Source organism: Charadrius vociferus, unplaced genomic scaffold, assembly GCF_000708025.1.
Source record: "Charadrius vociferus isolate BGI_N301 unplaced genomic scaffold, ASM70802v2 scaffold259, whole genome shotgun sequence".
In the NCBI taxonomy this organism is placed as follows: Eukaryota; Metazoa; Chordata; class Aves; order Charadriiformes; family Charadriidae; genus Charadrius; species Charadrius vociferus.
Window position 1 is genome coordinate 2687439 of NW_009661368.1, and position 13153 is coordinate 2700591.

Sequence of the window (13153 nt, forward strand, 5' to 3'; positions counted from 1 at the left end):
AAGAAATAAAACCATTTGACGTTGCCATGATTGCCGCTGCTGGCTCACTCTCCCCTTCGAGCTGGAGATCCAGGATGCTCTGAGCGGTGGAGCGGAGAGGTGGTAGCTTACCCCAAAGCTGCCAGATCCCGTCTGATACCACTGCCAGGGTGCTGCAGACGCCAGTTCTCTCTTCCTCCTCCTTTCTCTGCCATAGCCCCCCCCCGCCCTTCCCCTTCAAAGAGTTATGTCATAACAAACCTGCCCAGCTCCCACCTAGCTGGGCAAATACGAGGCTTCATCACTAGAGACCCTCCTCTTGGAATTGCCCCTTACGCAGACACACGCACTTGTCTTCCCAGGCAACTTTTTAAGCAGCTACAAAGCCAAAGGGAAATCAACAAAACATTGCAACGTCCCCTCTTTTCAAAAGGAGGAGGGGGAAAGAACTGCAGCCTGGCTGAAAGGCGGCATCTAAACCTGGAGGAACCTCCCAGGGCACAGACCTCCTGTGTTTGTATTTGTGCCTTGCGTCTGGGCATGACACCCCGACCCTGTGCACGCTGCCATTGATGCCCCGCTATGCAGCCAAGGAGGGAAACAGCCCTCCTCAAAGCCAATCACTTAGACACTTAGACCACTGATAGGACTTTACTGACTGCTCTTTGAGGGTTAATGTTGCCAGGTACCACCTCAGGGCGCTGCCAAATGGCAGCTTCTGGTAATGTTTTGATAAGACACCTCTGTCTAGTGTTTGGGGTTTTTTTGACGTGTGCTGAAAGGATTGGAAGACTGAGCAGCAACCTTAGCTTGACACTCCCAAGTATTTCAAGATTATTAAAAACATGATGGGTTTGGTGCTGCTGATGGCTTCTAGAGAAGACCTTTCCTGCATCACCTGGTCCCATTTGAAATAGTCTTACGGTGAAACCTAAACCCTCTTCAGGGACTGGCAGAAATGATACAGTGCTCCCAGAAGCAGAATTGGCTAAACAGATTTCCATCCAAAACAACAACAAAGCACCAATAGTTTGTAAGAAACTGAGCATATGATTTTCAGATAGATGCCTTTCAATACAACAACTTTTTGTGCTTATAACAGCTTTGCAACAAATATGTCCAATGTCAACCATTGACCACCAACAGCCTTCATTGACTTCTTGTCCCGAGCCACCTCTATCTGGGTGCAGCTTTTCTACCTTTCAAACCAGCTGGGAAAGGTGCTGATCCGTTTTGGAGCTGCGGATGCCAGCACACCTTGCTGCCTCCCATTCGGTAGAGGAAGAGGCTTGGGATACAGAAAGCTCACACAGCACCGCAGCTCCATGCACTGACAAATGCTGGCCATAAATCTAGACACCAACAGACAAAAGAAATTAAAGAAGCAACAGGACACCCACTCTCTACTGAACACCAAGGCTTTCTGCAGGCAAACGTGAGCTGGGACTGTGTTTCAGTTGATGTGCAGAACTGAGGGTGAGGCATTAAGTCTGCAGAACTCAGCAAAGTCTTCAAGAAGCCATAAAGCAGCCAAAAGTCCTCTTAGCTAGCAACAAATACAATGCTCCCTAAAATACAGAAAGCCAGACTCAATTTTTAAGGAATCCAATTGGCCAGACAAGAGGTAAAAAGAAATTTTACTGTTTTCTAGGAATGCCTCAATATCCTCTTATTCAGTGAGATCAACAAAGACAGATAGGAGAGTCAAGCTGAGAAGTACCACTTGCTGTAAACAAGGAAAGGAAACAAGAAATAAAGGAAATACTTGCAGCACAACTTTGTCCCTTTTGTAGAAACTGGATGTGCAGATTAAAAGATTTAGGCCAATGCGCAGGAACACCTGTCTGGAGGACTCTTGCAAAACAAAGCTGTATGAAAACAGGAAAGGGTTTTGTGCCACAGTATTCTGTAAATAAATATAAATGTATAAATAATTCCACAGGATTTCAACATCTCGTGCCTAAAAACTCTTCTGTACCTCATGCTGCTGAGTTGCCTTTTAACACTGCACAAATAACAGCAAATGTATTTATAACATGTGCATAAATTTAGATTGAAATTTGAAAGCGTTGACAATATTGAAAGATCAATCATTTGTCAGAGATTAAAAACTTTACAATCATTTCAGACAAGTTTTTTTAAATTTCGTTTTCTTGTGGACGGTGACATCAACTGTCCCTATAGTGGGGAAAAAATGGAAAAATAAGAAAACAGCCAAAACTCAGAAGAAGAAACTGAAAAAAAGGGAAGTAACATCAAAAACCCAACTGATCAGCAAGACAAGGTACAAGCTGAATATCAGATTTTTCAAAAGTTGACATTCCTGTTTCCTTGTCTGTGGGTACGGGCACCTGCTAGGTCTGGCCTGGCAGCACCGGTTTCCCCTCCGCACCTCTCACTTGGGCATCTGAGGACCTGTTTTGCGGAGAGCGGCCGCAGAAGTGCAGACAAAGTCAACATGAGGAGCACCTCTCACGCGTGTGCTGTTCCCCAGAGTTGGCCATGCGTTTCTGTGCATGCTGGTTACGTTAGCTCTGTGAACAAATTAGTAAGTATGCAGCTAACTAATTACAGCCATTTGTGAACACGGCCACTTAATTTCAGAGCTCAGTTGCGATAAAGTTAACTGCAAGTTAGGAATAAATTTGCACATACATTTTGCATGCAGTTATAAACCTTCTTTTAAGAACAGAGTCTGCAAAAGCTGTGTGCACCTCATCTCACACAGTCTATTTGGAAAAATCAGAAAATATAACAAACGTTCTCTTAGAACTAACTGTCAGTCTGCACAGATAACATAAGACATATATTAATGATTAATACTTCTCCTCGCCTATGAAAGGAGACTGAAGTGGACTCTGTCCTGCAGTATGGATTACGTTTGCAGAAATGTCAACAATTTCAAAAAATGTTTTGGCAGATGGTGCCTAATTTTCACATCAGTGGTACCCTAATCTGAAGGAAATCCGATTAAATGAGGCTGTTAATAAAGATAACATGGAGAAGGGAGTAGATTCTGGCCCTATATTTTGCCTGTTTACTCTGGGCACATGCTCATAGGTGGTTCCGGTCTGAAACTCCGGTTTTATTTGAAAGACCTTTTTAATTGTGGTGTTGGAGAGGGGGAGATCAGACACGAGGGCTCCTACCCCTGTCTTGGTGCCTTGGACTCAGGACATCTTTTCTTATTTACAAAAGGATATGGACAAACCCTTTTCATCATCTCCTCATTTTCTTTTCCATGTCTAAAACATATTCTAGAGTTTCTACCTTGACCATATCTCCATAAAATTAGCAGCTTTTATGGAGTTGAAGGAACAGGGCTGAGCAGAGGCGGTGCAGCAGCCCTGGCCCTTCTCTGCAGCCGCTGGCACACACCGGGGGACGGCGGAGCTTCCTCCAAGCTGGAAACCAGCAGCAGCTCAGTCTGAAATTTTACTCCATGCTTGGAACAGGACGGCAGTATATTTCAGCAAAGTATTCTTTTCCCTGAAAGGGAACCGGTATGGCGATTTCAGATGACATTTATTAACAATATGAATTCAAGAGATGAATAGGACTATTAAAAGTTTTCCTTAGCAATAAGCCATTCGCAAGATGGAGAGAAGGCAGCAGAATGATGGGACGAGCAAAATTCGACACAGCAATCATGATTTAACAGCCAAGTCCTACAAGCACAGGGGAAATCCTAATAAATTTCCTCTGATCTGGGAAATGGAAAGCAAAATAGAGGCCATCAGGGAAAGCGTATTTTGGGGTGGGGAGTTGAACTAAAAATAAAAATTGAATTCTTCCTGGAAATAAAATCAGTACAACCTACAACAAAGTTAGCAATCTTAGACATTCAAAAGAAAAGTAGCACACTCGAGCCTTTTTGGACCGCTCAGACATGGCACCCAAGCACAATTCGGCGAGTAATGGCAACAGTTAAAACAAATGCTTGGAGGTGATGGTTCAAGCTCTTAAATGGGGACCGGAGCCTGCTATCAGTAATTTCCAAGCTGATAACTGGGCTGTTAAGGCCGATCCCGCAGCCAGCGGCACGCAGAAGGCAGGGCCTGGTCTTGGCCAGGGGGAGCCCACACATCGACTGGCGCGGATGCTGGCACAGCATCTCCCAGAGAGATTGGATCTATAAATAATATACATAATCCAGCCTTAAATCCACACTGAAATAAACAGATAGAAGACGCCCTGTCACCAAATGCCTGAACCATGTTATGAAATACCTCCTCCTTTTTTTCCCACCCACACAGTGGGAAGAGAGCTTAAAGGTTATTAGTAGCGGTGTTTGTTTGGGTGATTGGGCCGGGTTTTAATTGCTGAACAAAGTGAGGGAAGTTTGCTGGGGATGCTGTGGGAGAGACAAGTTGAAAAGTGAAGTTTGCATATAATTCATAAGTGGCGAGGTTAATGATCATTCTTATTTCATCTGACAAAGAATTTCTTAGTATTGATCCCACTTCCTCTAACAGGCTTTTTTTTTTTTTTTCTTCCTTTGAAAGAAAAATGAGTAAAATAAATAGAAAGAATGCTCCAGAACGGAAAGTCAGTTAGATCAGGCTCACCGTTGCTTCTCCTTTCTGGACACATACTGTGTAAGCCTAAAACCATGTCCAGTTGGAGGAGGTAATTTGCTCTTTCACAGGGAACTTCCTGCAGGTATGCTGCGCATCTTCTGAGAAAGGGAAGAGTCGCAGGGAGAATAAGGAGAAAGCACCATGTTTACATTTACATTTACTTTTACCTCTTGGCTTGTAAACCTGCATTAAATACAATTTCTGTATCAATATTGCATGATACTTTTCAAATCTCTTTGGAAAAAATAATCTTGCTTTGTATAATTAGTCATTTGCCTTACAAAAGGGAGAAATAATCTGCCTGAGACTTCCTCTCCTGCTTTTGAGCTTCTTGCTTGTGTCTGGAGTTCTCCTAACCCCTGGGTAACGGGAGCCCTCCTTCCTCTCCTTGTCTTTTTTCTTTAGCCTAATTATATTTCCCTTCTGTCAGGCTGAGCTTTCTGTTTGCTGAATGTGCAAGGCGGTTTTGTAGTGAGCGGGTTGAGCACCCATCAGCTTCCTCCCAGGATGAAACCCCGGCCCCGGCGCTGCGCCACTCGGCTTTTTGCTGAACTCGTCCTAATGAGGAGGCACGAGGTGAGCCGGGGCGGGAGCGGCGGGGGAGAGGGGGGCAGAAGGGCTGCAATCAAAGGCAAAATACTGATGACCATTCAAACCTGTGTTTATGGAGCTCGGTGGTCAGACTTTTTACCGTCTTTCGCCATTCTTTCAGGGTAAATATTGTATTTCCTGAGTTGGCTGTCGTCTCCATCTGGCTGCTGGCTCCCGTACAGACTGACTTGTCTTCCCGACAGCTGGCCCTGTGGCGCTCAGCGAGTTACACAGTTTGTTGGCCAAATCCAAAATGAATTCACCTGGCTAATGAGCTCAATGGTTCTTAAGATTTGGTAAATATTTTATAAAGGAAACTTCACTTCATTTATTTAGGCATAAAATGTAAAGAGACCCTACAGGAACAGAATAAAATCTTCAGCCACACATATGCATATGGCTGGAATGACTAAAATGAACACAAGTTTTTGCTATTTAATTCAGACAGATGCAGAATCAGACCTAGATTTTCCGTGTTTTATTTTAACCTAAAAGCCAACCTTAGTTGCCTTTTTCAGTAAGCTTTTTCTGTATGTTTGCCTATTTTTAATGTCACTCTCTTCATTCCATTCCATCTTCAACAATTTGCAGCAGCAGAGCAAAGAAACCAATAAAAACCAATTGTCTACTTGTATTTATTTGGCTGTTTTAATTTCCCTGACACTCTGCGCTAATGTGTGTTTTGATGGCCTTCAGAATTTTAAAATTCTGTGTGAATTTTAGAGGTGATTAAGAAAATGAAGACAGCAGGATGTCTGCATGTGTGTAAAGGTAAAACTGTTCAGATATGCTGACAGCATTGGCATTTGAGGTCTTTATTCAGCATTTCCTACACAGTCAAACCTTCTGTTTGGCCGGTGCTGCAAACCCGAGTGCACTTCAGGCCCGAGCACAAAGTGCAAGTCAGGGTTTGAAATGCTCATGACCAGATCCTGCGACTCCTTAGGGCAGCGTGTTTCTGCAGTTGCTCATTGATAGATGTCTGGAAGTATTCCGTAGTTCTACTGTTACACTGAGTCCAACAGACTTAGTCTGGATTTACATCAGTGTAAAATTGAGAGCAAAATTTGAACCTATAGGTTCTAGGTTCTTTTTACTCCTTCAGTTGTTTGCAACATCAATAGGCCAGTAAATTTCACCATTAATTTTGGCTGGGCTATCCAGAATTAGTTTAATATTTCTTGTGTTGGTTCTGTTTGGGTTTGTTGGGGTTTTTTTTCAAAATATTTCCAGTAAATCTCTTTCTAATTTACAATTTACATGTTTATCCCTCGTGTAAAAACAGGGCTTTGGTGGACTATGACCATAAAATCAACTTACATACATTAACTGCCTTTATAGGAGGTACTTGCAGTTATATAACTTGTTATAAAGTAAAATTTAATTCTTGTTTTACTGTTGCATTTCAGTTCATGCCTAGCCAAAAAAACTAGTCCTTTTTGTCATGTTTCCAACTGATTTACGGGATCCATTTATGCAATTTTATGAAATAAATAATTTTGCGGCGCCCTGCACTGACCTATGCAATGATCTTAGATTTTTCAATTGCATCTTAATGAGGCAAGAAGGGTGATTTTTGTGCCCAAATGGAATAAAATCACATGATACAGTCAGAAAAGCAGAAAAATAGTCAGGAAAAACTTTCCCTTTTAACAGGAGGGAAGGGGAATCAATATGGTTTGTTACTTGCTCTGAGCTTCAGAGCCCATTTCACTGAGCAAGGTGTTTACGGTGAACTCAGGATGGAGTTTGCGAAGGCTTCAGCAATCTGCTGGCAGTCAATTTAGCTTAAACTGTTGAATACATTTTGTGGATATAGTTTGCTAATTTATTGTCAAGGAAACCACAGAAAAATTAGATCCTGAAGTGGTGTAATTTAGTGTATCTCCTTTGACATCAATTGAGGTACACAGATTACCTCCCCTCAGGAGAATTCATCCCAGATAAATTTCTCATTGAGTGGTTTTCATAGCAAGGGCCAATGGAAAACTAAAAATAGCGTTGCTGAGGGAATAATTTGTGTTAAAGAAGCATCTAAGATAGTGAATTAAGAGAGTGTCCATTGGTTGTAGTGCTTGTTTGATGTTTAAAGGGAGTGGATTGAGTGGAAGACTTGTGATGATATTGAGGGTGGAAGCCACAGGGAATGGCTTCGCATTTGGATTTTTAGTGCCATCTATTGAGATGTGCCAACTTTAACAGAAGAAAAAAAAAAAAAACACTGATTTTTCATCTATTGTAGGTTTTGGTTTTTAACTTACCAATTTTCATTGCATCCGTTTACTGCTCAGAGTAGTTTCCAGCCTCCTTGCAGCATGGGTCATAGCAGATGGTCCTGCTACATTCACACACTATTGAGAAACGTATAAAAATCACAGTATGGAACCATCGAGTAGCTGGTTTCTCTCCTCTCATTTTAAATATCATAAGAACAAATCTCCAAAGCTGGGCACAGCCCTCCAAATCTCTAGAAACACCTTAGCCACTGGGACAGAAACATGCCATGACATTTTTTTTTGCTTCTCCCCAATATACGCCTTCCAGTAACTATTCTCCACTCCTCCACCAGTTTTTTTTTAACCTTTCTGCAGTGGTTAAGCTGCTCGCAGGCGCTGGTGTCGAGGCAAGTTGGGATGGCATAGTAGTGCAACAAGCACAGCAAAGCTCCACGTGGAGAGGCCTCAATGAGCAAAGCTGAGTGAATAAATTAGTTCTTTAAAATTAATTAACCAAAGCAAAGCTTTAAAGGAACAAAATGATTTGGTGATCAACCCCCAAAAGTGTACTTTCCACTTCAAAGAAAAAATGGTCTGAGGCCAAATGAATCCCTTCTTTGAGAGAAGTAGAGAGGTTTGTTTTGTCTACAGACTTTATACAATTAAATTCTGGCTAATTTCTGAAGAACAAACTTCCAAAGAAAAATCTTGACATTTGTTTTGTTGTGGTATTTTCAACATTTCTACCTTCCTTCCATTTCCTTTTATTTTTTTTCTTTTCTTTTTCATTTGTTTTGCAGTGCTAGAGGGAGATGAGAAAAAGCAACCCCAATTCTTCTCAAAATTTCCTCTAAAAATTCGACCTTTCCAAAAATTATTTGTGACTGCTAATATGCAAAAGAACCTCAAAGCATCTAAATTTTACTTCAGTCTTTCAGAGGCAGAACACAGTATCTCAGACCTTGTTTCTGCTGGTTTCCCAAAAGCGCACATATTTAAAAACCAATGTGTAATTTTCTTAACTTAATATTTTGGCTAATAGATGGTTTGAATAGCACATATTATAATCTCAATGTTACATTTTCCTCTACAAATTGTGGAGTTAACTTAGGGAGTGCATATAATTTATGTAACTTAAATCTGCAAAATATTAAATATCAAGTGTCTATTCAGTTCTAATATTTGCAGTTCACAATTGGTAGTGGGTTAGAAAATGAGTAAATGACTCTTTCAATCAGAGAAAGGAAATAATACTATGTAACTTACCCAACTGTTCGGGCAGTCTATTACTGTACCTCTGCCTTTTGGTTGCCTGCTTGAGCATTCAAGGCCAGATTTCACTTTCTCTTGCATTTGTACCACTACCTAAAGTGGTCTGGAAGTAAAGCTTAACAGACAATTTTAGAAGGGAGGATGCTTGGTTTTGTTTTTTTTTAATTTATCTCCCACTTCATTAGCTGGTGTAATAATTTTCAGCTATAACTTAGCAACATATTTAGAGATAAAGTATGAGTAGCCTAACCTTTGTAGCAGATGGGAATTGATTAATCTGGTTAAATATTGTGATGATTTTTAATCAAAGCAAAGCAATGCAAGACTTTCTTCCAAGGTTCATTTGCCTCCAGCAAGCCTAACCACCGCTTCTGCTGCATCTCTCTAAGATGGAATCCTAACAGAAGAGCTTTTTTTTTTCCTTGGTCAGGTATTTAAAACATCATTTAAATGATTTCAAGTTTCAGCTTTCTGTTTGTGTGTCCCTATAAATGTTTAAAACTGCTCGTGTCACAGAAATTACGTGGCAAGAAAAACAGTGGGGATTACAATGTTTTGCTTTGTTATTTTTTGTCTGTTTGGGTTTTTTGCAAAAGGCAGCCATACCTAAGCAGTCACTCCCCAGATGTTGATACTAGACTCCTCCAAATATGCCTGTTGAGATATCATATATGGATAATGACAAAAAAAACCACTACCCCTGAAGTTTGAATGAAATATTAAGATCATGTTAGATACATCCTTATTTTTCAGCACTCTGGACCCTCTATAAAGCTTGACACCACATGTGCAGTATTCCTCTGTGCTGTGCATGTATCACCACTGCAGTACAGAAGCATTAAATTAATTTTTCCATCTTCCATCCTTCCTTCTTTTCTTAATCTGAAAATTGTGCCAGCAGCATGAAGGGTAAAACACATTCCCTGTGTGTCTTGCAAGACTTGTCCGTTAATCCAAGAGGTAAATTCTCATAATTGCTCATGAATAGCACTTTTCACTATGATTTGTGATACTTTACAAACCATGCCTGCAGAAAGCATCCTGGAAACCACACATTTACCATCGAGGGCCAAAGAGGACAATACCACCGCAGATGATCAGCCAGTGCATGGCAAACACACAGCACTGCAAGAGCTGGGTTAGAAGTCCACCTTCAAATCCCCTCTAAACTTTCTAAGGAAAGCAAATTCATCCCAGAGGACACCAACATTGTATAATTAACTATATGTAATCTAGAACTTCTTATAGATGAACTGCAGCCACCTCTGGGATGGGAAAAGATCAAGTCTTTTAAAAGCATGTTTCCATTAAGTTTGAATAATTTCCTGGACACATCACTGAGTAATTTTTAACCAGACTATTCTGATTCTGTCCAAGCAAAGCTGTCAAGAACAATAAATATCTATTATCTATCTTTGTGGTAGTGAACACTTTAAAAAGATGCGGGGAAGAAAACAATACATATATTTCACAGCTAAGAAATCAAGCCCATCAAACCGACTAATTTCTCTCCCTTGGCTGATACGTGTCTTTCCCAAGTGACAATCAGTTGTCATTTTTTTAACCCATTTTCTTAAGGAAATGAGGCTCCTAAGCTCACATTCTGTCTTTCTTTTGGTCCTCAGCTAATGACTTCTAGAATTCTTAAACTCACCACGAAATTGTGAAATCACCATCTTCTCCATCATCAGAGATATCCAAAACCACACTGGACATGGTCTTGGGCACCTTGCTTTGGACTAAATGACCTCCAGAGGTGCCTTCCAGCCTCCAACATTCTGTGATTCTGCTAGAACTCCTTTTTTTTTCCTCTCTCTCCAATGAAGCTACCAAAATATGTAAAATAAATACTAGGCAAAACAGAAATGAAATTAGACAAATGTCCAAACAGTAAGTACTTCTGAAGAGCTGATAGTATTCAGTAATCACTCTGAGGTCAAAGCACTTTACAAAGGTGCCCTTCCCTAAGACTTCCATTCCAGCAGTCATTTCTTAACACGCAGTGTCCTGCTTCCCAGCGTCATGCCAGTCCCAGGCTATGGGATTTTCAGCTTGAAACGTTGGCTCTCTTTCAGCAAGTAACAAAATTTCTCTGACTGCATTGCGTTGAGCTTTCTCTAAGGCTGCTCACTGTTCTTCTACAGGATGAGTTCATCAAGATGAATGCTAATAAGCAGTTATCTGAGTCTCAAAGGATTCAGATAAAAACGCTTTAACACAGAAGCTAATTTTTGCGTGTATTCCATCCCTTTGAGGAGGGTGTCAGAACAGCCTTCCTGCTTGCAGGAAGGCAGAGACAAATTGATAGAAAGGATTTACACACCTAAAACACAGGCTCTGCATAACTTTTGTGCATTTGGTCCCCAGAACTGGATCCAGCATCCAAGTGTAGTCACTACATTCATAGAAATCAGGCTTCAGGGGTTCTGGCTCCTCAGTCTATAGCCCACAGCCTTGCTCTGAAGAGAGGAAGATGTGAGCTCTGGCCCCTGTACCAATGGTATTTATTTTAACTAACAGAATTTCTATATAAAAATATGCAAACATTTCTTGAAATAGTGACTGGCACTTAGGTTTCCTCCTTCCAACTGACTGTCCCAACCTCGAGACCGTCATATTCTACATGCGGCTGGATAACACTGGCCTGTTTCTGCAGAGCGGCAAGGGGAAGAGGTGGGAGCGATGGAAACGAATCACAACTGTTTCCTAAATTTCATTCCCTGAAATGTCTGTTTTGCACAGCGCACCCGCACGGCTATGGTACAATCAGTGCCTCTAAACGAGGAGTTGCGAGAGCCAGAGGAGCGCCCGTCAGCGCGGCACACGGCAGGCAGGCAGCGCGTGGCTCTTCCGTCAGGCAGCAGCCAGAGCTGGGCTTTAGCTCGGAGAGCAGAGTCATCGCAGCCAGGCTGTCCTTTCGCAGGGCAAGTTCAGTAAATCCATAATCAAAAGGATTTGGGTTGGTTTTAATTTTCTTAATCAGCTTAATTCCTGACAACAAAGTGAGACATCAGATTGTTTTAAATGGCAGGATTCCAAACAACAAACTTCAATTTAAGCATTAATGACAGCAACTTGGGATATTATCTCAGAATTATTTACTGGCTGAGAAAAGTTCCTGTTTTGAAATTGAGTCGAGTAAATTTCTGTTTATAATTACATCATTTCAGGCCAAGTCCTATAGAGCTTGTTCAGGAGAGTCTTGGTATAAATACACTCATCAGTATTTGATCTTTATAGCCAATAACCTCTGGGGTTATTTTCTTTTTTTAGTTCAATGCTCATGAGCAAACGACATCACCACGGCATACATCACTAGTTCTTTATCCTTCTGCAAGCAAAACAGTGTCAGTTATTTATGTTTCAAAACACACTGCAGCATTTTTAAATTGCATCCAGAGACTTAAAATCTGCATCTGAAACCTTTTGTTTCCAACATCTTATTCGTAAAATGAGCTTAAAGCAATATTTACCTACTTTGTAGTTTTCTGTTGTTTAATTACTGCAGACTGTCCTTGACTAAAATATTCTTAATTGGCAAAATTCATCCCTGGGTAAACAGGCGGCAAGTGTAAGGCTTAAGCACATTTAGCAATCCCTGCGATCATTTCAGTGTATACCCAAGAAAGCACAGTCTGCTTCTTAGACATATCATGTCAGCTGCACTAATATACTGTGACCTGAAGTGCTCAAGTTAATGCTAAATAAAATCTTATTTGCACGAAGTATTCATACCTGAATGAGTCCGAGTTAGAGTCTTCATTAAAAGGTTCTCCCTTTCTCTGTTACTCTGGGAATAATACAGACGTTCAACTTTTGGTACATTCTACTTGGGTAGTGAGCAGCAACAGTGAAAAAAAATGAACATTTGCATTTACTTGGGTGACAAAATTTAATAGTTGAGCATTTTGGCAGTCTGAAAATGTCTTTCAAATCAGGGAATGAACTCTTGATTCTATGAATATCCACAGCAAAACTTGTGTGAGTGATGCAGGGAAGGATCCCACCAAGAGCTTTTTGAGTCCCTGTTTGAGTCAGAGCACCTCAGCGCTTCACCAAAGCAGCCCTCAGTTTGAATTTCTTTAATACATTCTTCTTTAAGGTGAGCAGCTTGAAATTTATTTGTGGTTCTTCTGAGTCATCATTAGCAGCAACTTCTTACAGATAGGAGTGAGAATTTTCTAAGAACACTTTCAGGTTTTAGTTGTTGTACAGTGAGTGCCCAACAGGTTCCCTTTTAGAGACCCCATGTTTTTATTCACTTTGTCTAACACAATTTCTTTCTTCTCCTGCAATTGGTATTTGTATTTGAAAAGCATTAATTCAAACTAGGAGACCGGCATACATAAATTACTTCAAAGCTTTTATACTTAGAACACCTTCCAAGTGACAATGATTTTTATTTTTGCTTTACTGTTCATTTATACAAATTAGCAGGCGCATGCTGCCTGTTGCCTGGGCGTCTGGCAGTTCAAATAGGAAAGCAAAAAAGAAAAGGAAAATTGGAAAGCAAAG

General features: G+C 40.9%; 1 protein-coding gene across 1 annotated transcript in view; it reads right to left on the minus strand.

Moving 5' to 3' along the window:
* Positions 1 to 11393: 11393 nt before the first annotated feature.
* Positions 11394 to 13153, minus strand: part of LOC104293944 — a 40000-nt gene continuing 38240 nt past the window's right edge. Inside the window, exon 17 of the mRNA XM_009893499.1 lies at positions 11394 to 11629. Coding sequence (XP_009891801.1) covers positions 11394 to 11629 — 236 coding nt within the window. The remainder of the gene's footprint in view (positions 11630 to 13153) is intronic.